The 26,778-nt window shown below is 49.5% G+C and overlaps 1 protein-coding gene across 7 annotated transcripts in view; it reads right to left on the minus strand.

Annotated features, from left to right (window-relative positions):
* The window catches only part of MYH14 (myosin heavy chain 14), a 91,180-nt gene that overhangs the window by 12,156 nt on the left and 52,246 nt on the right, over positions 1-26,778 (minus strand). For all 7 annotated transcript variants that reach the window (XM_070044251.1, XM_070044248.1, XM_070044250.1 and 4 more), the window contains 13 exons: positions 24,180-24,317; positions 22,247-22,370; positions 21,493-21,664; positions 19,339-19,551; positions 18,618-18,762; positions 17,753-17,959; positions 13,267-13,371; positions 13,022-13,174; positions 11,536-11,784; positions 6,729-6,941; positions 4,194-4,406; positions 2,860-3,021; positions 493-621 (listed from right to left, as the gene is read on the minus strand). In XM_070044251.1, the coding sequence (XP_069900352.1) occupies positions 493-621; positions 2,860-3,021; positions 4,194-4,406; positions 6,729-6,941; positions 11,536-11,784; positions 13,022-13,174; positions 13,267-13,371; positions 17,753-17,959; positions 18,618-18,762; positions 19,339-19,551; positions 21,493-21,664; positions 22,247-22,370; positions 24,180-24,317 (2,223 nt within the window). The remainder of the gene's footprint in view (positions 1-492; positions 622-2,859; positions 3,022-4,193; positions 4,407-6,728; positions 6,942-11,535; positions 11,785-13,021; positions 13,175-13,266; positions 13,372-17,752; positions 17,960-18,617; positions 18,763-19,338; positions 19,552-21,492; positions 21,665-22,246; positions 22,371-24,179; positions 24,318-26,778) is intronic.

Here is a 26,778-nt window from a genome sequence, read left to right on the forward strand (position 1 = left end):
GCCTTTTCTTCACTGCACTTCAACATGCTGCCCCTGTATAACCTTGGAATGAACTTCAGTCCATAGGCAGATGTCTCCTGAATCCGTCTCCGGAGCCCCTGGTCCGTGTCCACCTCTTGCTGCCCCTCAAGGCCCCTCACCCTCATAGTCTCCTCACTGAGCCCACTATCTCCTTTCAAGCCAGTTCCTCCTCCAGTTTCCCCCGGTCATCGGGCCAGACCTCCTCGACTCCTCTGCCTCCTTACCACCCATAGCCCTGTCTGTCCTGCCCTTTTACTCTGCCCTGGTCCCTCCTCTGCGTCCCACAGCCCTGGCTCAGGCTTCATCCTCCCTCCCCAGCCTCCCAGCCTCCATTCTCCCCCTAGTCCATGCCCCACACCGCCCCAGAGAGGGCCTTGCGGCTGCGCCTCAAGACCCTCTCTGGGCTCCCAAGCTTCCCCCAGGCCCCGCCCCCCTCCCTTCCCCCAAGGCCCCCGCTCATCCTGGCATTACCTCCTGCAGTCGCAGCACTTCCGCCTCCAGCCCCTTGAGGCGCTTCTCACTCTCCCGGTTCTGGGCAAAGATCTCCTCCCGGGAGCTGCGCGACTCCTCCACCTCCCGCCACAGCTCCTTCATCTGGGCCTGGGAGGAATTTAGCGAGTGAGCGGACCCAGCCTGATCGTGACTCACGGGGACGCCCCCTACCCTCGCATCAGCCCTGTGGGGGCTCCCCGTGAGCAAGCAGAGCCCTGCGGACCTGGGCTTCTGCACCCCGCCCCCGGCCGCTGGCTGTGTGACCTTGGGCCAGCCCCTTCCCATCTCGGGGCCTCACCTCTTTAAAAAAGGAGCACATCAAAATTAAAGTAAGCCTAAAATGGGGATAATATTTGGGCTCTGCAGTAATAATAGGGATGGGAAACACCGATCACTTACCTTGGGCCAGGCTCTATTCTACAGACACACTGACTCCTTTAATCCTCACAACTCCAGTTGGTGGGGACTATTTTCCTCCCCAATTTACAGATGGAGAAACTGAAGCACAGCGAGGTTCAGCAACGTGCTCAGGGTGGTAAGTGGCAGAGACTGGACCTGAACCCAGGCTGTCTGGCCCTGGAGTTCACCCTTTTAGCCACTTTGATACCTGGCCACGTTACTGATGATTGATTGATTGGCCGCGCCAGGTGGCACGCGGAATCTTAGTTCTTAGACCAGGGATCGAATCCGCGCCCCCTGCCGTGGAAGCGCGGAGTCGAAACCACTGGACAGCTAGGAAAGTCCCAAGCTACCTGGTCACATTATTGAGTGTGTAGGGATGCCGGTAAAAGGGTTTTTCTCCTCAAAGGTGCTTAAAATAAAGAAAAATAAAACACAAACGAAATGTCCATCGCCGTTAAAAAAAAAAATCCCCACCCTATCTTTACAATGGTGTAGCGAGTGCTTGTTGATATAGTGAGGACAGAGGGCAGGCCTGGTAGTAGAAGGATAACTACCATCACTGTTACTGATATTATTATTATCTGCTTGATAATAATAGGTTTTCAGTGTAGGGGTTTTTGCTCAGTGATGACATGGTTTATAATTTTCACTTTTTGGGAGGAATCTTCATACATCAGTGCTGCCCAACAGAAATACACTGCAAGGACCTACGTTCTTTAACATTTTCTAGTAACTACATTAAAAAGGTAAAAGGAAATAGGTAAAACTAGTTTGAATACTATATTTTATGTAGCCTAATATATCCAAAATATTATTATTTCCATTTATAATCAATGTGAAAATTATTGAGATGTTTTACTTTATGAAGTCTTCTGAATCTAGCATGTAACTTGGATTTTGGACCCACCCACCTTTTTTTTTGGCCTCGCCAGGTAGCTTGTGGGATCTTAGTTCCCCAACCAGAGATGGAACCTGGGCCCGCAGCAGTGAGAGCAGAGTCCTAACCGCTGGACCGCCAGGGAATTCCCTTTTTTTTTTTCCCCTGCCACATTTTAGATGCCCAGTAGCCACATGGGGCTGGTACCCTCTGTATTGGACAGGCCAGGTCTATACTTAAAAAAAACAAAAATGGAGACTTCCCTGGTGGTGCAGTGATAAGAATCTGCCTGCCAATGCAGGGCACACGGGTTCGAGCCCTGGTCCGGGAAGATCCCACATGCTGAGGAACAACTAAGCCCATGAGCCACAACTACTGAGTCTGTGCTCTAGAGCCCGCGTGCCACAACTACTGAGCCCGCGTGCCTAGAGCCCATGCTCCCCAACGAGAGAAGCCACCGCAATGAGAAGCCCACGTACCGCAATGAAGAGCAGCCCCCGCTTGCGGCAACTAGAGAAAGCCCAGGTGCAGCAACTAAGACCCAATGCAGCCAAATAAATAAATGAATTTATATTAAAAAAATAGACTTTACTTTTTAGAGCAGTTTTAGGTTCCCAGCAGTTTTGGGCAGAAGGTACAGAGATTTCCCACACAGCCCCTACCCTCACACGTGCACAGTCTCCCCCATTATTAACATTCCCCACCAGAGTGGGACCTACCTTGATGGTAGGTATCAGTGATGAACCTACCTTGACACATCATCATCCAAAAAAATTCTTTTTAAACAACCATGTATGTTTCATAATGGGGCTGGGGGGGAACCCTAAGGTATTTCCACTTCAAAAATGAAATACAATGAGGAAACTGCACTTCCACATTATGCATTTTAAATAAAGGAAGTAAAATCAGGAAAAGAACCCAATGAGCCTTTGGGGCATGGCTGTTTACAAAGCTGTTGCCTACGCTGGGCGCAGCTCCTGGGATCGAGAGGGCGGGGCCCCAGTTGGTTTTGGAGCCGGAGGGAGGTGGGGCCCTCCCTGGTCCGAAGCTTAAGCTCCACCCCTTACCTGCATCTTGCGAAGCTGCTTCACGGCCTCCTCCTTGCCCTGTCCGCTGGCCGCGGTCTGGGCCTTCAGCTCCTCCAGCTCGGCCTCCAGCTTCTTGCGGGCGGCCACGGCCAGAGCACGCTGCTTGCGTTCCTCGTCGCGTTCCACCTCTGCATCCCTCAGCTGCGACGGGAGAGGCCGGGAGGGGCGGGCTCAGGGGACGGGAGGCCCAGGCTCCCTCTACGTGCTAGTGACATAGATGTCTACCCTCCAGCCCTGGCCCAGGCCTCCAGCCCCGTTCCTCCTGCCCCTTGCCTCTCTCCACCACCAAACCCCATCATCCTCTCCAACCCCACAGCCCCAGCTCAGGCCTCACCCTCCCCCCTTGCCCCAGCTTCCTCTCTGCTCCCATCTTTCCCCCGCCAGCCCATTCCCGATGGCTCCAGAAGGGTCCTTCTACGATCAGAGCTGACACTGCCCCTCCCCTGCTTATGGCCCTCCTGCGGCTCCCCAGTGCCCCCAGGACTAAGTTTTGGATGAGCCCATGGCTGGATCAGTGGAGCCAGGCGAGATCAAAAAAACACCCAGAGACACCCCCAACCCCCCCCCGCCTTGGATCACGTCTTCATCTCTCTCAGGGCCTCCCAGCTCCAGTCTCCCCCGCTCCAGTCTGCTGCCCACATGGCCCCAGAGGGGTCTGACACTCAGAGCTGACCCCCCCTCCCAGGCTCAGCACACATCACCTAGCGGAGAGCCTTGCCCACTGTAGACCACAGGAAATTCCTCCACTGAATGAATACTGAATGAATGAATGGTGCAGAGACAGAGAGAAAGAGATGGAATGAATGAGGAAGCAGGTGAAGGAGTAAATGAATACGGGAGGAAGGTCGTGGATGAAGCGGGGTGCGGATGAGCTGGTCAATGAATGAGTAGATGAGTGCCTGGGTAGGTTGTGGGTGTGGAGGGCTAGATAGTGGAGTGACTGGGCTGGGGACAGGAGGTTGATTGGAAGCGGGTGTTGGGTGCATGGAGGGGAAGTCAGATGCAGAGTTGGTTATGTAGAAGTGCTGGTTGCTGGGGAGGCTGTGTATGGGCGGCCGGGTGGCTCAGTAGATGGGGTGGTAGCTGGGTGGAGGGTTTTGGCGGATGGAGGGTCTCTGAATGGGTCAACAGGACGTGCGTGTGGGTTCATGGGTCATGATGGGTGAGTGGGTTGGGAAACAGGAGGCTGGCTGGCTAGCAGGAGGGACTTGGGTAGAAACACGGAGTAGAAGGTGGGTGGGTGAGACTTCCGGCCTCTCTTGCTGCCTGTGAGCACCAGGGCATCCCCCGCTGGACGGGCGCCCTGCCTGTACCTGCTTGGCCAGCTGCCGCCGCCTCTCCTCACCAGCCTCGTCTCGGCCCTGCAGGTCCCGCTCGTGCTGCGCCTTGAGGGCCTGCACGGTCACTTCCAGGCGCAGCTTGGCATCCTCCGCCGCCGTCAGCTCATCCTCCAGCTCCGTCACTTGTGTCCGCAGGTCGTTGGCTGCCTGTTCGGCCACCCGGCGGGCTCGCTCCAGCTCGTGTACCTGGAGGGGAGGGCGAGTTAGCACTGGGGCACCTGGGGCACCGAGGAATGGGGAGGCCAGGACCCGAGATCTGCGCTAGGCTAGAGGGGCGGGAAGCTTTGACAGACGCGGGGGAGGCAGCAAGTTGGCGCGCCCACCCTAGTTTGCTCATTCATTCACGCGCTCAGCGTTTCCTGAGCACCTACTTACTGTGTGTCTCATTCTGGATCATCCTAGAACATGTTGTAGTAATAACCTAAGCACCGTAATTCTATTCTCTGAAGCTCCTGAGAATCCAATTCCAGTGTTTGTGAGGTCGGCTGACTCTCACTCATGGTGGATTATTTCCTCGTAGGTGTTGGGATCTTTTTTTTTGGCCAGGACCTGCGCAGCTTGTGTGATCTTAGTTCCCCGACTGGGTATTGAACCGGGGCCCTGACGGTGAAAGCTCAGAGTCCTAACCACTGGACGCCCAGGGAATTCCTGGTCTTGTGATTGGTTTGTGAGCTCACTTCGTTGTGGCTTCACCTTCAGGAATCCCGTGTGGAAATGTGCTGAAGGCACGTAGCTCCAGAGTTAGCAGTGTTGGTTCCTGCCAGGCTCCCCAGGATATTACCAACCCACTAGCGACTACTATTTTTTTCTCAGCGTGGGGCTTTACAGACCTTTCAGGGAGGTGTAAATGAAAACCCCACATACCCTGTGAAAGCAGACCTGGGCTTATGAATTCTCAAAGACACCCCCCCACGGCCTCCCCTTAATTGTCACCTCCTCAGAGAGGCATCCCCTGGCCTGTCAGGGCCTCCCTGTTACCCATGCTCCTGGCACTGAGTCGCTCTCTGACGCAGCCCTCGTCACAGTGGTCCTTTACTATGTGCTTACGTGTCTCTTTGGGCAACACCCACCTCCCACATTGGCCTGTGTGCTCCACGGGGCAGGGACTATATCTGCTTATCACCCCTGCCTAATTACCCTCATGAGAATGCTGGTCAGTGACAGTATCTACTTTCAGTGCTTAGAAGGGTCCAACTGGTCCCCCTTTTATTTGGCACCTGCCAATCAACTTGGTTGACTTGAAGGACTCAAACTTCTCCCAACAACATCCTACTTCCCACCAAGGCCTTTGGAGTCACTATAGATAACTTAACACTTTTCCCAAAGGACAGACCTTAGCAGTTTGAGCATGAGTTGGACTATCCTTGGGGCTGCAGGCCAAGGGTGTGTCATGGGGATGGAGGTTCTTTCCAGGCCTGGCTGAAAGCTCCAATGGATTAATGCCAGAGCATGCGGAGAAAATAAAGCCCTCAGCCATTGCACCCCTGGCAATAAGGAAGGATGCTGGGACTGTGTCTGCCTAGGGACCCAACTAAACACGCCTTCCATCAGTGCCTCCCGTCACTAGCCAGGGTGGCTTGTGGCCCTGGGCCTGTTCTGCTAGATGCTCCACAAATATATTTATTGCGCACATGAAAAAAGGATGGTGTGGAGGGTGTCTCAGACCTTTCAGAAGCCTGGGAGGCTGGGATACTGGCTGGGTGAGGGGGGACTGGGAACTGGCCTGGGAGACCCCCGCACAGGCCCTGGAGGGATGTATGAGTTGGGGGAAGATAGAGACCTGGTAGGGGAGCCTGTGTGTGCTCAGTGGAGTTGGGGGGTGGCAAGGTGGGGTGTCTTCACAGTGTGTGTGTGTGTGTGTGTGTGTGTGTGTGTGTGTGTGTGTTATGTATGTATGCGATGTGTATAATGTGCGTGTGGTGTGTGCGCTATGTATGTACGTGGTGTGTGTATATGTGTGTATGTGCATATATGTGTGTGTTGTGTGTGCACGTGCGTGCACATCTGCATGTTTGTGGAGTGCGTCTCAGGCTGCATGTTGTGGTAAATTTTCTTCATTTTCTTTCTCTCTGAGTCACATACACACAAGATGAGTGGTTCTCATGCTCTGTGTGTACACGTGAGCAAGCGTGCTTGATGGAAGATCCTCACACTCCATGAACACACAGGTGAATACGTATGTTTTGTAAGCAGCTCTCATGTTCAGTGTGTGAACATATATGTTTGCTGGAAGATTCTCCTCCTGTTCTGTGCCCGTGAACATGCACGGTGACGACTGGCTCTCCTTATTTTCTGTGTGTGGGTTGTGTGCATGCGTCTGCTTGGCAGAAGATTCTCCTCCCGTTCTGCGCGTGTGCATGAACACGTACGTCTGGTACGTGAACATGGGGCTTTGACGCTGGTTCCCTTCACCCTGCGTGTGGGAGAGCACACATGTGTGTATGTGCGCCCCAGCGTCACGGGTGCTTGTGTTGCCACGTGTGTGTCCCCGGACGGGGGGCTGCTCACGCTCTTGCCGACGTCATCCTTGCTGCTGAGCAGCGCCTCCAGCTCGGCCCGCAGTGCCCGGTTCTGCCGCTCCAGCTCCTCCCGCGCCTCCTGCTCCTCCTCCAGCGCCCGCGTCAGTGACAGCGCCCGGGCCTCACGCTCCCGGCCCTCCGCCTCGACCCGCTCGCGCTCCTCCACCGCCCGAAGGACGGCTGCCTTCTCCTCCGCCAGGAGCTTCCGGGGTGAGGGAGATGGGGTGGGGGAGACAGGTTAGCTGAAAGGAATGTACAGGGGGATGGGGAAGACAGGGCAGCCAAGGGCAGAGACAGACAGACAGACAGACAGAGGCAGAGACACAAGAGGGAGGTAGAGGGATTAAAGTCGCAACCATGTCCCAAAGCAGCCCAACTCTTCAATGGACCACACGGTTGGTGGGAATGTAAACTGGTGCAGCCACTATGGAGAACAGTATGGAGGGTCCTTAAAAAACTACAAACAGAGTCACCATATGATCCTGCAATCCCACTCCTGGGCACATATCCAGAGAAAACTACTATATGAAAAGATCCATGCAACCCTATGTTCATAGCAGCACTGTTCACAACAGCCGAGACGTGGAAGCAACATAAATGTCCATCGACAGATGAATGGATAAAGAAGAGGTGGTACATATATACAATGGAATATTACTCAGCCACAAAAAAGAATGAAATAATGCCACCGGCAGCAACATGGATGGACCTAGAGATGATCACACTAAGTGAAACAAGTCAGACAAAGACAAATATCATATGATATTGCTTATATGTGGAATCTAAAAAAATGATACAAATGAACTTATTTACAAAACAGAAGCAGATCCACAGACATAGAAAACAAACTTACAGTAACTAAAGGGGAAAAGGGGGGAGGGATAAATTTGGAATTTGGGATTAACAGATACATGCTATTATGTATAAAATAGTTAACCAACAAGGACCTACTGTACAGCACAGGGAACTATACTCAATATCTTGTAATAACCTAAATGGAAAATTATCTGAAAAAGAATGTGTATATGTGCGTATATATACACACACACACACACACACACACACACATATACATATATATATACACACACACACATATATCTGAATCACTTTGCTGTACACCTGAAACTAACACAACATTGTAAATCAACTATACCTCAATTTTTAAAAGTTAAAGGAAATTCTAAGTTGAAAAAAAAAACCTCTTAAATGGGTCAACTGATCAGCCCCTCATTCTAGATAAACAACTGAGGAAATGGTGTTCCTTTCTTCCTCTTGGGGTAATGGCAGGAAAAAAATACATAAATTTTTAAAATGTACTTCAACCTTCACTGTTTTTTAAGACACAGCAATTGACAATGAAACCTACAAGACATGCAAAAAAGGAAGAGAATGGGACTCACAGTCAAGAGAAAAATCAGTCCATGGAAACAGACCCACAGATGACCTAGATACTGGGATTATCACACAAGCACTTTGACTGTGTTAAGTAAGTTTCAGGACAAGATGGATACAATGGGTGAAGAGGCAGGGTTATTGCAGGAGGGATTTGAAACTGTAACACAGAACCAAAGAAAAATGCCAGAACTTCAAAATACAATATCGGAAATAAAAAGGTCACTGGATGAAATTGAGAGCAGAATGGACACACATCAGAAGAATCAGTAAACTTGAAAACAGGTCAATAGAGATGATCTAACAGAGCAAAGAAAAAATATTGTAAAAAAAAAATTAGCAGAGCTTTAATAACCTGTGAGACAGTATCAAGCAATCAAACAGACATGTATTTGGAGTCCCAGAGGAAAGGTTAAAAAAAAAAGGAGAGGAAGAAGTAAAATTGTCTTTAATCACAGAAAACATAATTGTAGAAAATCCAATGGAACCTATAAAACACCTACTAGCACCAAAATGTGAGTTTAGCTAGATCGTAGGATACAAGATCAATAAACAAAATTGATTACACTTCCATATTCTAGCAATCAGAAATTAAATAAAAATAATATTTAAAATAGCATCAAAAATGAAATACGTGGAAATAAATTGGACAAAGATGTGAACGATGGGCACTGAAAAGTATAAAACATTTCTGAGATTAAATTAAAGAAGATCTAAATAAATGGATATATGTATCATGTTCCTGGGCCAGAAAACTCAATATCATGAAGACATCAATTTTTCCCAAACTGATCTATAGATTCAAAACAATCTCAAACCAAGGAGATTTTTTTTTTGCTGTAGAAATTGACAAATTGATTGTAAAATACTGAATACACATGGGAATGCAAAGGACCAAGAAGAGGTAAAATAACTTAGAAAAAGAAGAAAAAATTGGAGAACTAATGCTATCTGATTTTCAATATCTATGCAAAGCAAGTCAGTGGAGAGAGTCTTTTCAACAAATAGTGTTTGAACAACTAGATATCCAGATACATATAAAATTAACTTGGAGCTATGATAGCACCATATATAAAAATTAACTCAAAATGGATCATAGAAAATTAAAAGAAAAATGGATCATAGACCTAAAGGTAAAACCTATAACTAGACAACTTTTAGAAAAAAACTCATAGAAGGAAACCATTGTGACCCTAAGTTAGACAAAGATTTCTCAGACACAACACCAAAAGTATAATCCACAGAATAAAAAATTAAAACATTGGACAAAACAAAAACTTCTGCTCTTTGAAAGTCTCTACTAAGAGAATGAAAAGACAAGCCACAGACTGGATGAAAATATTTGCCAAGCAATATATCTGATAAAGAACTCATATTCAGAATATATAAAGAACTTTCGAAATTCAATGATAAGAAAAGAAACAATCCTTTTTTTAAAAAAAAAAAGGCAAAAGATTTGAACAGGGACTTCACCAAAGAATAGGTATGGATGGTAAATAAGCACATAAAAAGATGCTCAACATCGTTTATTAGGGAAATGTGAAGTAAAACCACTACATCTATTGGAAAGGTTAAAGTTTTATTCATGACAGTCAAAAACTAGAAACAGCAACTCAAATGTTCATCAACAGTATAGTGCTTTTCAAAATGTGGTCTATAAAGGAATAATAATCAGTAGTTTAAAAAAAAAAGAGGAATGAATTATTGATGCATGCAAAAACATGGATGAGGGACTTCCCTGGTGGCACAGTGGTTAAGAACCCGCCTGCCAATGCAGGGGACATGGATTCAAGCCCTGGTCCAGGAAGATCCCACATGACGTGGAGCAATTAAGCCCGTGTGCCACAACTACTGGAGCCTGTGCTCTAGAGCCCGTGAGCCACAACTACTGAACCCACGTGCCACAACTACTGAAGCCCACGCGCCTAGAGCCCGTGCTCCGCAACAAGAGAAGCCACTGCACCGCAACAAAGAGTAGCCCCCGCCCGCCGCAACTAGAGAAAGCCCACGTGCAGCAATGAACAAACACAGCCAAAAATAATAAATAAAATAAATAAATTTATTTAAAAAATGGATGAATCTCAAAGTAATTTTTCCAAGTGAAAGAAGCCAGTCAAAAATGAGATTTAGGGCTTCCCTGGTGGCGCAGTGGTTGAGAGTCCGCCTGCCGATGCAGGGGACACGGGTTCATGCCCTGGTCCGGGAGGATCCCACATGCTGTGGAGCGGCTGGGCCCGTGAGCCATGGCCGCTGGGCCTGCGCGTCTGGAGCCTGTGCTCCACAACGGGAGAGGCCACAACAGTGAGAGGCCCACGTACCGCAAAAAAAAAAAAAAAAAAAAAAAAAAAATGAGATTTATATAAAAATAATTTATATAGAACTCTAGGAGATACAAAAAATTTTTTAAAAACATTTAAAAAATGTTTGATGATCTATGGAATGGTATTAAGCAGTCAAACACACATGTATTTGAAGTCTGAGAAGAAGAGGAAAGAGAGAGAATGGGGCAGAAGAATATCTGAAGAAATAATGGCTGAAGATTTCCACATCTGATCAAAAACACCACCCCAAAGATATAGGAAGCCTGGCAAAGATAAATACAAAACCCCACAGCTGGATATCATAGTCAAACTGCTAAAAACCAAAGAGAAAGAGAAAAAATTTAAACCAGCCAGAAAACCACCTCACACTACCGGCAGGGAAACAATGCTTTGAGTGACCACTAACTCTTCATCTGAAACAATGGAGGCCACAGATCATGGAATGATCTCTTTGAAGTGTGGAAAGAATAAAACCGTTTACCTGGAATTCAACAGTCCGTGAAAATACCTTTCAAAAGTGAAGGCAAAATAAGGACTCTCACATTTTGCAGATGAAGAAATTGAGGCACAGAGAGGTCGGGCAATTTGCCCAAGCCACACAGCCAGAAAGGGGCTCAGCTGAGATTTGAACCTCAGGGTTGCCTGATCTTAATGCTCTGGGGTTCTGAGAACTTTATTCCATCCTCAGATTGCCAGCTGCTTAACATTATCCCCATCTCCTAGATGGGCAAACTGAGGCTGAAATGGGACAAGCAGTTTGCCTGAGGTCCACAGGAGTCAGCAGGAGAAGCAAGGTGTGTTATTTCATTTCATCTTCCTACTACCTTCTGGTGTACCTTCAGGACTCTTTTGGGAGTAAAAGTGGGTACCACCAGTAATTATTTTGGGGCAAGAGACATAAGCCAGGATGGATGGGTGTCCTATTTTACAGAGGCTCAGAGGGAAGAGGCATCTGGCCCTAAGGTCCTCCCAAGTTCACAGCTGAGCTGTGACATCACATGTTACTGATTGCTCACGATGACCATGGGCAGCGTGGATCAGCATCCCCATTTCCCAGCTGGGTAACCCGAGGTGCCTCACCTGGTCGAACTTGCGCTGCTTCTTCTCCAGCGCGCTCACCAGCTGCCGCTGCTGTTCCAGGTCCACCGTGGCATCGTCCAGCTCTTGCTGCAGCCGCCGGCGGCCCCGCTCCAGCCTCTCCACCACTTCTGTCTTTTCTGCCAGGCGCTGGGTCAGGGCCTCAACCTCTCGGGTGGCCCGGCGCCGTGCCTCCTCCCCTGCCTCCAGTGCCCCCGCCTCTTCTTCCTGGCGCCGCCGCCACTCTGAGAGCTGGGGTTGGGGAGGAGAGAGAGGGAGGGTGTCACTCATGGCTGCGATCCAGGTGTGAGTTGGTGGGGCCCCATTTCCCAGATGAGGAGACTGAGACCTGAAGGGGGAAATAATTCACTTCATTGGGCACTTCTGCCTCATGAGTAGGGATGAGGTTGTGAGTTCCATGAGCCCCAGATCCTCCAGGAGATTAAAATGGTTCCCACCAGGGCCCAGAAGATGGAGCCCAGACCCAGGCTCTGTCCTGGGGAACCCCCAGTCTGGTGGGGGGAGACTGAACATCACAGCCAGGGTGATGGAGGCTAAGGTAAAAGAAATATGAGACCCATGGGAGTCCACAGGAGGGGTTCAAAAATCTATTTAGAACATTCAAGAGAGAATTCCTGGAGGAGGGGGCATTTGTGATGGATCTTGAAGTATGCATAGGAGTTTTCCAGTTAAAGAAGGATATTTGCAAGCATACATTCATCACTCATTCATTCAACAGGCATTTCTCAAGGTCTCCTATATGTCAGGCTCTATGTTGGCCTATGCTGGGGATCCAGAGCTAACTCTGATGGGGTCCCACTTTCAAGGTGCTCCCAGTCTGATGGGGGGACTCATGGGCAAAGACAGTTCCAGCCAGGGTGACTGGAGTGGGGACAAAGGAGAAAGAAGGGTTGTGGGAGCCCAGAGCCGAATGAATGGTCAGGGTTTTCCCAGAACAGGAGAGGCTGATGCTAAGTCCTGAAAAATGAAAAGGGTGCTCCCAAGAGAAGTGAAAAAAGAGATGAGAGATGAATACAGCTAAACATGAAGGAAGGCCCAGAGAGTGCAGGGCCTCTGACACCCAGCTGAGAGGCATGGGTTTTGTCTGGGGGGAGCTGGGGAGCCATGGGAGGTCTGTGAGCTAGGGAAGGGCAGGGTCAACTCAGGGTGTAGAAAGATCATGTGAAGTATGAGCTGGAAGGGGAGAGACTAGGGGCAGGGAGGTTTGAAGGGAGGCTGAGATGAGGATCCAGGTGACTGGGGCTGTGGGGACAGAGAGTAGGGAATGAAACAGAGAGTTGGGGACAGGAGGGATGGGGGTCTGCACCTACAGGCTCTGGGGCTGCGGGAGAGACAGAGGCGGGTATGGCTTGAAAGGGTCTGGCCTATGATATGCTGGGCAACGGGGCCACCCCGGAGCAGGGGAACCCAGGAGGAACAGGTTGGGAGACTGGGCATCCCTTTGAGATCTCCCTGCGGGGCTGTTCACCTGGGCCTGCGCAGCCTGCAGCTCACGGCCCGCCCGCTCCCTGGCAGCTGCCTCCTCATCCAGCTGCTCCCGCAGCCCTGCCGCCTCCGCCTCCAGGGCTCGGGCCCGGGACCCCAGGGTCAGCTTCGCTCTGGTCTCCTCCTGCAGCAGCTCCTGAAGATGGATGGGAGAATGGATGTTACGTGTGGGCAGGAGCGTGGGGAGGCCTGGGGGGAGCCCGGTGGTGAGAGGTGGGCTGGGATCACCTGGGCGTCGTGGAGCTGGGCCTCCATGCTGGTCAGCTCCTTGCTCAGCCTGATGGCTTTGGACTCGGCCTCGCTCAGTGCTCCAGACACAATCTCGAGTTCAGCCTGCAGGGAAGGGACATCTTCTAATGGCGGCTTCCAGCCAGCCAACCCCTCTGCTTCTCTGCCTCTAATCCCTACCACCACTGCTGGTGAGGATGCACCAGCATGGAAGGTGCAGCTGCCATGGAAACCAGTCTAGCAGCTCCTCAAAATGGTTCAAGGCAGAGTTTCCATACAGCCCAGCAATTCCACTCCTAGGTGTGTACCCAGGAGAAATGAAAAGAAGTCTAGGCAAAAACTTGTACAGGGGTGTTCACGACAGCATTATTCGCAATTGCTGAAAAGCAGAAATAACCCAAATGTCCATCCACGGATGATTGGATAAACAAAATGTGGTCTATCCAGACAATGGAATATTATTTGGCCATGAAAAGGAATGAAGTACTGACACATGCTACAACATGGATGAACCTTGAAAACATTATGCTAAATGAAAGAAGCCAGACACAAAAGGACAAATATTGTATGATTCCATTTCTATGAAATGCCCAGAATAGGAAGTCTAGAGAGACAAAAGAAGGGGATTAGTGGTTGCCGGGGCAGGGGGTGGGACTGGGGGATGATGGCTGCACAGTACAGGATTTCTTTCTGGGCTGATGAAAATGTCCTAAAATTAGGTTACGGTGATGACTGTACAACTCTATGAATATACTAAAAACGATTGAATTGTACATTTTATTTTATTATTTTTTAAAATATTCATTTATTTATTTTGGCTGTGCTGGGTGTTAGTTGTGGCATGTGGGCTCTTAGTTGTGGCATGTGGGATCTAGTTCCCTGACCAGGGGTCAAACCCAGGCCGCCTGCATTGGGAGCACAGAGTCTTACCACTGGACCACCAGGGAAGTCTCAAATTGTACATTTTAAATGGGTGAATTATACGGTATGTGAGTTATATTACAATAGAGCTGTTCCCCTGGCATGCAAATCACCACCACAATGATCCTGGGTGCAGCTCCTGGTCTCACGTTCCTTCGCTGTAGGAATTGGGCAGCAGCTTACCACTTTCTCCCCCCTGGACTGTTGCCTCCGTGGGGTAGGACCTCATCTGCTTTGTTCCCTGCTGTGTCCTCAGGGCTCAAAACAGGGCCTGGCACACAGTAGGTGCTCAGAAAATGTTTGTTGGGTGAGTGCCTCCAGCACATGTGTATTACCCTGAAATTTCTTCTCTACCTTTTTGAGGTTCACTTAACAAACAAGGTTGGGTTCAAATTCTGGCTGGTAAGAAAATTTATCTGAAAACTTGGAAATAAGAAAAGGCAGTGGTCAGGCATCCTTTAGAAAGGACAGGACTGGGACTTCCCTGGTGGCGCAGTGGTTAACACCTGCCAACGCAGGGGACATGGGTTCGAGCCCTGGTCCGGGAAGATCCCACATGCCGCAGAGCAACTAAGCCTGTGCACTACAACTACTGAGCCTGTGCTCTAGAGCCCGCGAGCCACAACTACTGAGCCCGTGTGCCACAACTACTGAAGCCTGTGTGCCTAGAGCTCGTGCTCCGCAACAAGAGAAGCCACCGCAATGAGAAGCCTGCGCACCGCAACGAAGAGTAGCCCCTGCTCACAGCAACTAGAGAAAGCATGCGTGCAGCAACGAAGACCCAACGCGGCCAAAAATCAATCAATCAATCAATAAATCACTTTGTTGTACACTTGAAACTAACACATTGTAAATCAACTACACTTCTATAAAGCTTACATTTGATTGCCCTTTGGGACATTAACCGGTTTTGTCTCTGACTGCGCCATTTCGTTCTGGCATTCTCTCTTTTGCTGACTACACACACATCAATTTGTTGTTGTTTCTCTCCTTGAACATCTTTGACATTCTGCTGGATCCCTCATTAATGCTTTTTTTTTTAATATTTATGTTTTTATTGAAGTATAATTGATTTACAATGTTGTGTTAGTTTCAGGGGTACAGCTAAGTGATTCAGTTATACATACATTATACACATATTCTTTTTCAGATTCTTTTCTCACATAGGTTATTACAAAATATTGAGTATAGTTCCCGGTGTTATACAGTAGGTCCTTGTAGTTCATGTATTTTATATATATTACTGTGTATATGTTACTCCCAAATTCCTAATTTACCCCTCCCCTGCAACTTTCCCCTTGGTAACCATAAGTTTGTTTTCTATGTCTGTGAGTCTGTTTCTGTTTTGTAAATAAGTTCATTTGTATCATTTTTTTAGATTCCACATATAAACGATATCATATGATACTTGTCTTTGTCTGACCTACTTCACTTAGTATGATAATCTCTAGGTCCATCCATATTGCTGGAAATGGCATTATTTCATTCTTTTTTATGGTTCATTAATGCTTTAAATAAATCTTTGACATGGGCTTATTATGTCTTTGTATGACAGTCATGCTTTGAACTTCTGAAAATGATATTTTGAGCTGACCTTGGTACCTCCTGGCTGTGTGACCTGGGCAAGTGATTCCTATCTTTTTAAAAAAAAAAAAAAATTATTTACTTATTTATTTGGCTGTGCCAGGTCTTAGTTATGGCACGCAGGATCTTCGCTGTGGCATGAGGGATCTTTTAGTTGAGGAATGCATGCGGGATCTAGTTCCCTGACCAGGGATTAAACCCGGGCCCCCTGCATTGGGATCATGGAGTCTTAACCACTGGACCACCAGGGAAGTGCCTGATTCCTATCTTTTTGGTGCTCAGTTTTTCTCATCTGTGAAATGGGGATGATAACAGGACCTACCTCCCAGGGCTGCTTTGAAGAGTCAATGAAATAATGAACGTAAAGTGACTAGCTCAGTGCCTGGCATATACCTGTGCTCAATATATAGGTACATCTGACAATTTTTGAGAGCCTACTGAGAGCCCAGGAACTATTCTAAAAGCTTTCCAAGTTTAGGCTCGCTGGATTCACACACCGACCCTATGAGGTAGATACTATTATTAGTCTAAGTTTACATAAAGGGAAGCCGAGGCACAGAGAGGTTAGGCAATTTGCCTAAGATCACACAGCTACAAGTGGTGGAACTGAGATTTTAGCCCAGGCAGAATGGCTCTAGAGCTGCCCTGTCCAATATGGTAGCCACTAGCCTTAGGTGGCTATTTAACTTTAAAGTAATTAAAATTAAATAAAATGAAAATCCAGCTCCTCAGTTGTACTCCTCACATGCCAGGTGGATAGTGCAGTTACAGAACATTTCCATCACTGAAGAAAGTTCTACTGACCAGTGCAACCTAGAACTCCTGCTATCAGCCACCAGACTCTACTCTTGGTGTCACTTTTATTTCTGTAATACGTAAAGTGCTTAGGAGAATGAGCACTACATAGCTTAATTCCATGGGGGCAGCCCCTAGCTGTCCCCCCAAATCCCTTCTCCCCTGGTCCCACTGTGACAGGCTGTTAGGTAGGCCCATGGCTGCCAGCTAGAAACTATATTTCCCAGTCTCCTTTGCAGCTAGCTGTGGTCATGTGATTATGTTATGGCCAATGGAATGCAAGCAAAGTGATATATGCAAATTCCACCCCATCCTCTTTTCCCCTTCCTAAGCTGGAGCACACAGGTGCCCACAATCCAGATTTAACTCTGAAGGTGAGGTCAATGCCCTCAGGGATAATGGAGTGACCTCAGGGAGCATAAGTGTCCCGCCAGCCTCCACTGCTTACTCTGAGCCTATTTCCTGAGACGGAAGACACATGTCTTTTATTCAAGCTGATGAATTCTGGAGTCTCTTTGTTATATCGACTGACCTTTCACCTTAACTATACACTCTTTTAATCCTGAAATTGAAAACGGTAACAGTGTTTTCCCCGCCTTGGGGTTGGGGAATTAAAAGTCATTCTTACCCTGTTTCTGCTTCTTTGTATTCCCAGTAATAAACAGGTATTGGTCGCTTAGTTAAAAAACATAATAAAAATTTAAAAACCCACATTTTTTCTAACAGTCATAGTATGATATTGTCCTGACACAGGTCCAAGTATTCATGCTGGGTTTTTCTAATCAGACCATGGATTATTTAAGACCAGAAGATAAGAGGGTGGAGGGTGGGCGCTGTGGCAGGGTTAAGAGATACAGGATCAGTCATGCCTGGGTTCACGCTTTGGCTCTGAGGGACCCAAGACAATCAACTTCACCTCCCTGGGCCTCAGTTTCCTTGTGTGTAAAATGGGAACAGTATTAGCACTTCCCTCAAAGAAGCATTAGGAGGAGCCTTTGGCAAAATACCCAGGATGTTTGGTGCATAGTAATCACTCACCAAATACTAGCTATTAATGTGTGATTGTGTTGGAAAAGTTGGAAAGGACAGTAGGGTTGATGTGGACCAAACTGAAGTCCAGAGAGGGCAGGCATCTCACCCAAAGCCACACAGCAGAGACCACCCCCTACCTAGCCGCCCCACTCACCTGGGCTCGCTGCAGCTTCTCAGTAGCCTCTGCTCGTGCCCGCTCCCCATCGCCAGCCCGGCCCTGCACCTCCTGCAACTGTGACTCCAGGCGACGCCTCCGTTGCTCACCCTCCTGACGCGCGGTCTGCAGGTTGCTTAGCTCCGTCCGTAGCTCAGACACTTCAGCCTCCAGAGCCAACCGGGTCTTCTCCCATGTACCTTTGCTCTGGTGGGGGAGAGAGACAGCAATGATTTTATGATTCCCTTTCTCTACCAGACCAGGCACATGAACGCCCCAAGTCCTTTGTACTGTCTATTCCCTCTGGAACTCCTCACTGTTCCTTAAAGACCCAGGCACATTCCTGCCTCAGGGCCTTTGCACTGGCTGTTCCCTCTGCCTGGAACATGTTTCCCTGTGATGCCAGGATGGCTCACCCATCACCTCCCTCAGTTTTTTACTCAGATGTCATCTTTTCACTGAATCTCTCCAAGGCCTCTCTATTTCAAATCACAACACGCCCCCGCCTGGCCGTTAGCACTCTGAAACCCCTTTCCTGTTCATCATCTTCCCGTAGCGCTTATGACCCCGCTATATATTATGAATGTGTTTAGATCGTTTACTCTCTGCCTTGCCTGCTAAAACGTGAGCTCCACGACGGAAGTGGGTATTGGTTGCTTGGCTCACAGCTGGGGCCCCCAGTACCAACCCGGGAATATACTACATATTCAATTAACATCTGCTGAATGCAAGATGGATCAGGGACATGGATACGTGAGGAGAAAAATGGGCTGGCCTAGAACCAGCCAGAGGTACCTCCTCCAACCCAGCATCCTGCTTCCCCTCCCCATGGCTCCCCAGACACTCCTCCCCCACCTCAACCCACCCTCCGGGCTTGCTCCAGCTGCTCTGCCAGCTCTCCCAGTGCCTGGCCATGGCGCTGCCGCAGCTCCTGCACCGCCACCTCATGAACGCGCGTTTCCTCCTCCAGAGCCTTCTTCAACTCTGTCACCTCCTGTTCTCTCTTGGACCTTTTATTGGGGAAGGGGAAGGGAACAGAATTTCAGAATAGAGGAAGGCTGGGACTTTGAGGGAGCCCCTGACTGCTGGTTGTGCCTCCTTTTATTCTTTCCCTCCAAGGATGGGGACCTCACTCTACATTCCCCAAGGGATCTGGGCAGTGATGCTGCAGAAGAAGGGTGGCTTTAAGGGTGAGCTCCTACGCATCTTTCGAAACCCTATTCAAAAGGCCCCTTCTCAAAGAAGTCTTTTTGGACTCCCTCCCATAGAGTGATACAAGGGCCCTCTCTGATCATCCATGATGCCCTGTCGTACTGCATTAAAGCTCACTTTGTTCTGCACTGTGTCTGTCTTTGCCCGAATCTGCCTACCCCTGGACTGGGAGTTCCTGAGGGCAATGCCCGAGTCTTGACTCGTCTCTGTCCCCAGCGTGGCCCACGCTGGGCCCAGAGCCAGTGCCCAATAAACAACTGTTGAAAGACTAAACAACTGTGTAGATGGAGAGCTTGGACCCACATCCTTTTCCCTGCCCCGCCCCCAGCCCCCATGTGCCCCGCCTGTGCCAGCTGCAGGCCACCCAGCCTCACCGGAGCTCCTGCTGCGCGTTGGTGGAGTCCAGCGTGTCCTCCAGCTCGCTCCGCAGCGCCTCCAGCTCCTCACCCAGGTCCCGGCGCTGCTTCTCTGCCTTGGCCCTGGCTGCGCGCTCAGCCTCCAGGTCCTCCTGGGCCTCGGCCAGCCCCGCTTGTGCTTCCCGTAGGGATTTGAGCAGCTGGGCCCGGGCCCCGCCCTCATCCTCTGCCCTGGGGGTGGACGAGGACCAGGGGGTTGGTATAGGGGCAGGCAGGGGGTGGGGACGATTTCTAGGGGTTGGAGGGGCCAGACACGGCCAGTCCCCGGTTAAAAGCCCAGCTCTGCCCTTGGGCATGTGTCTCCAGTACTCAGAGCCTCAGCTTTCTTAGCTGTAAAATGGGGATGACACCACCAGTAATCACAGGGACACTCATTAAGTTCCTGCCACTTGAGAGCACTTCATCATTTTGTGTAACGTTCATGCCAAATGAGGAAACTGGGGCCCAGAGCGGGAAAGTACTTGCCCTGGTCACACGGTCAGTGGGTGGCTGACCCCAGAGTCCCTCCTCATAACCCCTATGGGATCGACCTCTTGCAAAGAGAAGCTGAATGGAGCAGCAGCGTGGACTCTGGGTTAAATGGCTCAGGGAGGTGGTCCAGTGGTTAGGACTCTGCACTTCCACTGCAGGGGGGTGTGGGTTCGATCCCTGGTCTGGGAACTAAGATTTCACAAGCCGTGCGGCAGCGGCCAAAAAAAAAAAAAAAAAAAAGAAAGGAAAAGAAAAGAAAAAACAAACAAACAAAAAAACCCTGTAAGAATGGTTCAGGGAGATGCACAGGTGCCCTGCTTGGCCACCTGCCCTGGCAAGTGACAGCTTCTCTGAACTGCAGGCTCCTGGTCTGTGAGAAAGCGTGACTGCCCCCCTTCACAGGGCTACCGCGAGGATGGCAATGTAGCGCCGAAGGCTACATGTTATATGATTCCACTGACGTGAAAGAGTAAGAATTGGCAAATCCTATGTGGACAGAAAGCAAACTGGTGGTTGCCAGGGGTTGAGGGGAGAGGGGAAACTGGAAGTGACTGCTTAATAGGATTTTTTTTTTGAGGTGATGAAAATGTTCTGAATAGAGGTAGTGGTTGCACAACATCGCAAACATACCAAATGCCACTGAACTGTATGCTTTAAAATGGTTAAGTTTTTTTTCTTTTTGGCTGTGCCACGCATCTTGCAGGATCCCAGTGAAAGCACGGTAGTGAAAGCACGGAGTCCTAATCGCTAGACCACCAGGGAACTCCCTAAAATCGTTAATTTTGTTATGTGAATTTCACCTCAATACAAAAGAAAACGGAAAAAAATAACAACAGCAATAACGGAAGGTAGGAACAGACACACGCAGCATCTAATGAGGGCTTAGGGTGTGCCAAGCAAGTTCTCAGCCCTTTCTCATTTAATCCCTACACTAATCCTAGGAGAGTTTCTATAATCATGCCCTTTTTCCAGATAGAGAGACTGAGGCTCGAGAGGTGATGTCACCCAGGTGAGGTCACATGGCCAAAAAGGGGAGGAGCCAGGATTTGAACCCAGAAGTCAGGCTGGAGGGTGCGTGTTCTTAACCCCCCTCCACCAACCCCGTGTCCCATCGATTCTCAGATGCATGTTTTCCCCACATTGTAACCTCTTTGAAATCAAGCTGCACCCGTACACAAGGGCACCTCAGGTCGCATGGAGCGCAGTGGGTGAAAAGCATTTGAAACACTGCGCATCGTATCTGGGACACAGTAAGTGCTCAATAACTGTGAATGACTGTAAGTATGATGATTATGATTCCTAAGATGGCCAGACCACCTATCCAATCACAGCGGATTCTGGGCTGTTTGGTTTTGAGAGGCTGGGGTTGTGGGAGAAGAAGAAATAGCATTTCCTTGCCTCTGTGCAAGAAACTGTGTAAGTCACCAGACACGTAGGGCCCGGTTTCAGTTTTCCCTTAACCAGGTGGGCTTGGAACTCTGTGTCCATCTTACAGAAGGGGACACGGAGGCTCAGAGTGGGTGTGCACGGCTGCTGAGCGGCTCGGCCGAGCTCTGTACCTGCGGGAGGGTCTCGCCGGGCGCCCCCAACGCTGGCAGGGGGCGCCCCCGTGCTGTGCACCCCACCCGGCCCAACCCGCACCTGGCCAAGGCGACCTGCAGCTCCTCCTCCTTGCGGCCCAGCTGGGCCCGCAGCTCCTCCGCCCGCTGCTGCTGTTCCACCATCTGCTCCTGCAGCTCTGAGCCCTCCACGTCCAGCCGCCGCTTCAGCTTCTCCAGCTCCTGGCGGCTCTTCTCCTCCTTCCGGAGGCGATCTGGAGGCGGGAGGTGCGGGGGTGGGGCATGCACAAGGGAGCCAGACCCACACACCCAGGGAGACCCACGGCCCCGCAGTCAGGCTGAGCTCAGCGTCTCTTTCCACCCCTCCCGCTCTTTCCCAGCTTCCCCATCCCTGGGATCGCCCACTGGTCCCCAGACCCCCAGATGCCTTCTCCCCTCCGCCCCCCCAGGGACAGCCCCTGCTCCTGCTTGCTGGCTCTCTCTGCCCTGCCCTTTCCTCCCTGCCTCCCCGGCCTCCTCCTGTGCTCTCTCCCTTCTGTTTCTGCTTCTGAGTCCACAGCAAGGGACAGAGATAAAAAAAAGTGTCTGAAACAGCTAGTGGGACCGTCAGATTGAGAGAGTGACCCAAGACACTCAGGAGAGAGTGAGAGAATTGGATGGAGAGAGACAGAAACAACTTAAGAGCTGGGAGGACACCTAACCTGTCCCGAGTCTTCTTTCCTGCCCCCATTTAACAGATATGACCACTGAGGCCCCACAGCACATGAAGGTCACCCGAGGTACCCCTTGACCCCGCTGGAGTGTGCACGGGCCCCCACTGAGGGGCAGGTGCTCACCCTCCATGTCTGCAATCGTGGCCTCGTATTTGAGTCGAAGCTTATTGAGGCTCTTGACTTTCTCCTCCTCCTCAGCTGCCTGGGATGAGAACTCGGCCAGACGCTCCTCCAGCAGCTTCCGCTCCTGAGGGTGGTAGGAGGTGGGGGTGGGGCGTCAGGGGCCCGACCCTCATCTTTGATATCATTCTCATCTGCGTTTCTGCTTATCTCCATCCTTCCCTGACCTTTCCTGCTCCCACCCCCTTCCCTCCTTTTGCATTCTTTAGGGTCTAGGGACCCGTCCCACCGGCACCGGGTTCACGCCTGTTAACTGTGGAGACTCCCACTATTTGAAGGACACTCCCATTCATTAACCCATTGGCCCAAAGATGGATACTGAGGTTGATTCAAATCAATTGCTATTATAAACAACACTGCAGTGAACATCTTTGCACATGTGCTGCACTTACGGGTGAGTTCTGGAGCCTTGTGACTACTACAGGTCCAGCTCATGGACCAGCAGCATCAGCACCAAATGGGAGCTTGCAAGGAATGGCATCTCAGGTTCCACCCGAGACGTGCTGAATCAGAATCTGCATTTTAACAAGTTCTCCATGTAATTCCTGGGCACGGTGGAGTTTGAGAAGCACTGGCCTGGAGCAGCTCTTTTCTTTTTTCTTTCTGTTTATTATTTTTATTTATTATTTTGTTTTTTAATTTATTTCTGAGCAGCACTTTTCAAACTGTCAGTGGTTTTGGAAATCAAGGCAGTGGGTCAGCACTACCTCAAAAAGGAACAAATAGAACAGAGTAGAAGAGAAGAGCCACTGCATCCAAGGAATGTTGCAAAAAACTGTGCATCCTTGAGCTCTCAACTCAGGCACCATCGCCTCCAGGAAGCCTGCCCTGACTACCCCTAGCACAAGTCAGGCCACCCCACTTCCATGGTTTTCTGTTCTTTTCTGACAGTTTATAATTAGTTCATGATGTGTGGTTATGTTGATTTCCTGGGGTGACTCATCTAGCTTCCCTCTCCCCCCATGCCCCTGTGAGGACAGAAATGGTTTTCTAGTTAGTTAAATGCCATATCCCCTGTGCCTAGTCCAGTCCTGGCTGTGCCAGGTTAAAGATGGTGGCAGACTCTTCACCATGTCCCCAGCCAGAGGCAGAGTCTAATTCCCCAACCCTTGAATCTAGACTGAGTCTGCTTTAAGCTCAGTGGTCTGCAGACCACAGCCTGCAGGCCAAATATAGCCCACTGCTTGTGTTTATAAATAAAGTTTTATTGGGACACAGCCACGCCCATTTGATCACAGACCACCTGTGGCTGCTTTCATGCTACAATGGCAGAATTGAGTGGTTGTCACAGAAACGGAGTGGCCTGCCAAGGCCCGAATATTTACTATCTGGCCTTCTAGAGAAAATGTTTGCCAACACCTGATCTGTAGAATTCAAGGGAAGTGATGCCGTGTCAGTTCCAGCCTTAAGCCTTTCAGAGACCTGCCCACTTCCACTTCTTTTTCTGGAAGCCCTGAGCTGCCAGGTGAGAAACCCAGGCTCTCCCGTGGGCAGAGAGGTCACACAAAAGAGCACCTGGACACCAGCCCTCCAGCGCCCGCCACTACGTCATCGCGACTGCCTAAGGGGACCACAGTCCAGCCCACCCACACAACGATGGGATGTAATGAAACGGGGGTTGTTTTCAGCGATGCGGCTTTGGGGTGTCGGATGATCCAGAGATAGATAATGACACATAATAGCTGCTCAATAAATACCAGCTTGAGTGAAGCTGTGACAGAGACGCAAGGAGATGGAAAGGGTTCAAAGGAGACACAGCCAAGACCGAGAGTTTGAAGACCCCTAGAGGTGGGGCAAGCTGGGGGGGATGCAGAGAAGGACCTGTGCTCACCAGTGGGCCCACTCCCCCTGCCCTTGGGGCTCACAGCCCACCCACCTTGCTCAGCTTGGCGTTCTGATCTTCCAAGAGTAACAGATCCTCCCCAAACTTTTTCAGCTTTGCCTCCGTCGTCACTTTCTCCAGCTGCAGCTTCTGCCGGGCCCCTTCCTCAGCCTCGAGGTGGGTCTCCAGCTCCTGCAATGGGGAGAAGGCAGGGTTGAGGACCCAGCGGCTGGGGACTGGAGTGTGATGGGAAGGATGGGTGGAGGGGATGGTTCACGGATCTCCGGGGCTCGTTGCTCAGACAGGTCCACAGTCTGGGTGGGGCTGGGAAGGATCCAAGGCTTACTTTTCATTCATTGGGTCAATAAACACTGATTGAGTGCCTGGTGGGGGCCAGGCACTGTTTGAGGTATTAGGATAGATAAAAATCTTTGTCTATCACATTGAAATCACATTCTTGTATGTGTGTGTGAAGATTATAAACAATAAACATCATAAATAAACATATCACAGAGATGGGCACTGTCCACTACGGCAGTCACCAGGCACGCGGGGCGATCTGTGGTGTGAGACTGGAAATTAAGATTTAATATTTTGCAATGACATGGATGGACCTCAAGGGCATTATGCTAAGGGAAATAAGTCAGACAGAGAAAGACAAACACCAGACAATCTCACTTATGAGTGGAATCTAAGAAACAAAACTAAAACAAGAAAAAAACACAAGCTCAGGGCTTTCCTGGTGGTGCAGTGGTTGGGAATCCGCCTGCCAATGCAGGGGACACGGGTTCGATCCCTGGTTCGGGAAGATCCCACATGCCGCGGAGCAGCTAAGCCCGTGTGCCACAACTACTGAGCCCAACTGCTGCAACTACTGAAGCCTGCGTGCCTAGAGCCTGTGCTCCACAGCAGGCAGAAGTCACCTCAATGAGAAGCCTATGCACGGCAAGGAAGAGTAGCCCCCCGCTCGCCACAACTAGAGAAAGCCCACACGCAGCAACGAAGACCCAACACAGCCAAAAATAAATAAATAAATAAGTAATTTAAAAAACCAAAAAAACAGAAAAACACAAGCTCAGGGAATTCCCTGGTGGTCCGATGGTTAGGACTTGGCGCTCTCACTGCCGAGGGCCTGGGTTCAATCCCTGATCGGGAAACTAAGATCCCACAAGCTGAGTGGCACAACAAAACAAAACAAAACCCACAGGCTCATAGATGCAGAGAACAGATTGGTGGTTGCCAGAGGTGTGCGGGTAGGGAGGTGGGAGAAATGGGTGAAGGGGCTCAAACTTCCAGTTATGAAATAAGTCATGGGGATGTAATGTACAGCATGGCGGCTGTAGCTAATAATACTTTATTGTGTATTTGAAAATTGCTAAGGGAGCAGATCTTAAAAATTCTCATCACAAGAAAAATTTTTTTCTAACTACTTAAGGCGCTGGATGTAAATTAGACTTATTGCGGTGATCACTTTGCAGTGTATATAGATATCGAATCATTATGTGTACACCTGGAAGTAATATGTTATATGTCAATTACACCTCAGTTTTAAAATATTCAATATTACGTGTGGCCTTGATGGCTGATAAAATTGGGAGTCCCTATAATGGCCTAATCACAAGTCCTTCTACCGGCCCCGCTACCAAAGATAAGGTCCCCTAACCAATAACCCTCTGTATCCTGGGGACCAGACAGGGTACCTGCTTATCCCTATCTAGTAGGCTTCAATTACCTGCTAGTCCTTGGAATTATTTAAAACAAACCAATCGGGAGTTCCCTGGCGGTCCAGTGGTTAGGACTCTGCGTTTCCACTGTAGGGGGCATGGGTTCGATCCCTGGTCGGGGAACTAAGATCCCACATGCCGTGTGGCACAGCCAAAAAATAAATAAATAAATAAATAAACAAACCAATCACATCTTCCTGCAGGAACCAGGGGTCACCTCATCCTCTTGTTACTACGAGGCTTGCCTCTCACAGCTGCAGCTTGTTCATGCCATTCCTGAATGCAACCCCACTGTGACTCTCTGTGCCATGGTGCCTGCCTCCCTCAGGCCGTGAATATTTGTGACTAATAACGTGCTTTCTATCTCATCTGTCCAGGATCAGGTGTGGTGTGTTAGGCCATCTCCATAACCACAGGGCAGGATCCCCGCCCCCCTCACCAATGGGGTCAAGAGGAGGTGATTAAAGCATTACTGAATTCTTAAAATGTGACCAGTCTAAAAAAAAAAAAAATGTGACCAGTCTGAGGAGTCAAATTTTCAATTTAATTCGATTTCTTTTAAATTTAAAACCAGTCACTCAATTAATTATTGGGGAACTTTTAAGTACGTTTGGATCAACGTGGGGATGTTAATCTACTTTTTTTCACAGAAGAAGTTATGAAACACAAATGCAGATGAAGTCCTGCCAATGAAAATTGAGCATCTGAATTGAGACGCGCCTTAAGTGTAAAATACACAATGGATTTTGAAGGGGAACCATGGCAGGGCAGCCTGCCTTGGAATGCAGCAGCACAGAGGCAAATGGAGCCAGGAGGTGGAGAGAGGCAGAGTACTGAAGCTACTGCTTGAGCACCCGGATCCAGCCATGCCTGAAGCTTACACATTCTAGAGTCTCCCATTAATTCGAAAGCCAAAAAAAAAAGTATTC

Source organism: Globicephala melas, chromosome 19 (genome assembly GCF_963455315.2).
Source record: "Globicephala melas chromosome 19, mGloMel1.2, whole genome shotgun sequence".
NCBI classification, from domain to species: Eukaryota; Metazoa; Chordata; class Mammalia; order Artiodactyla; family Delphinidae; genus Globicephala; species Globicephala melas.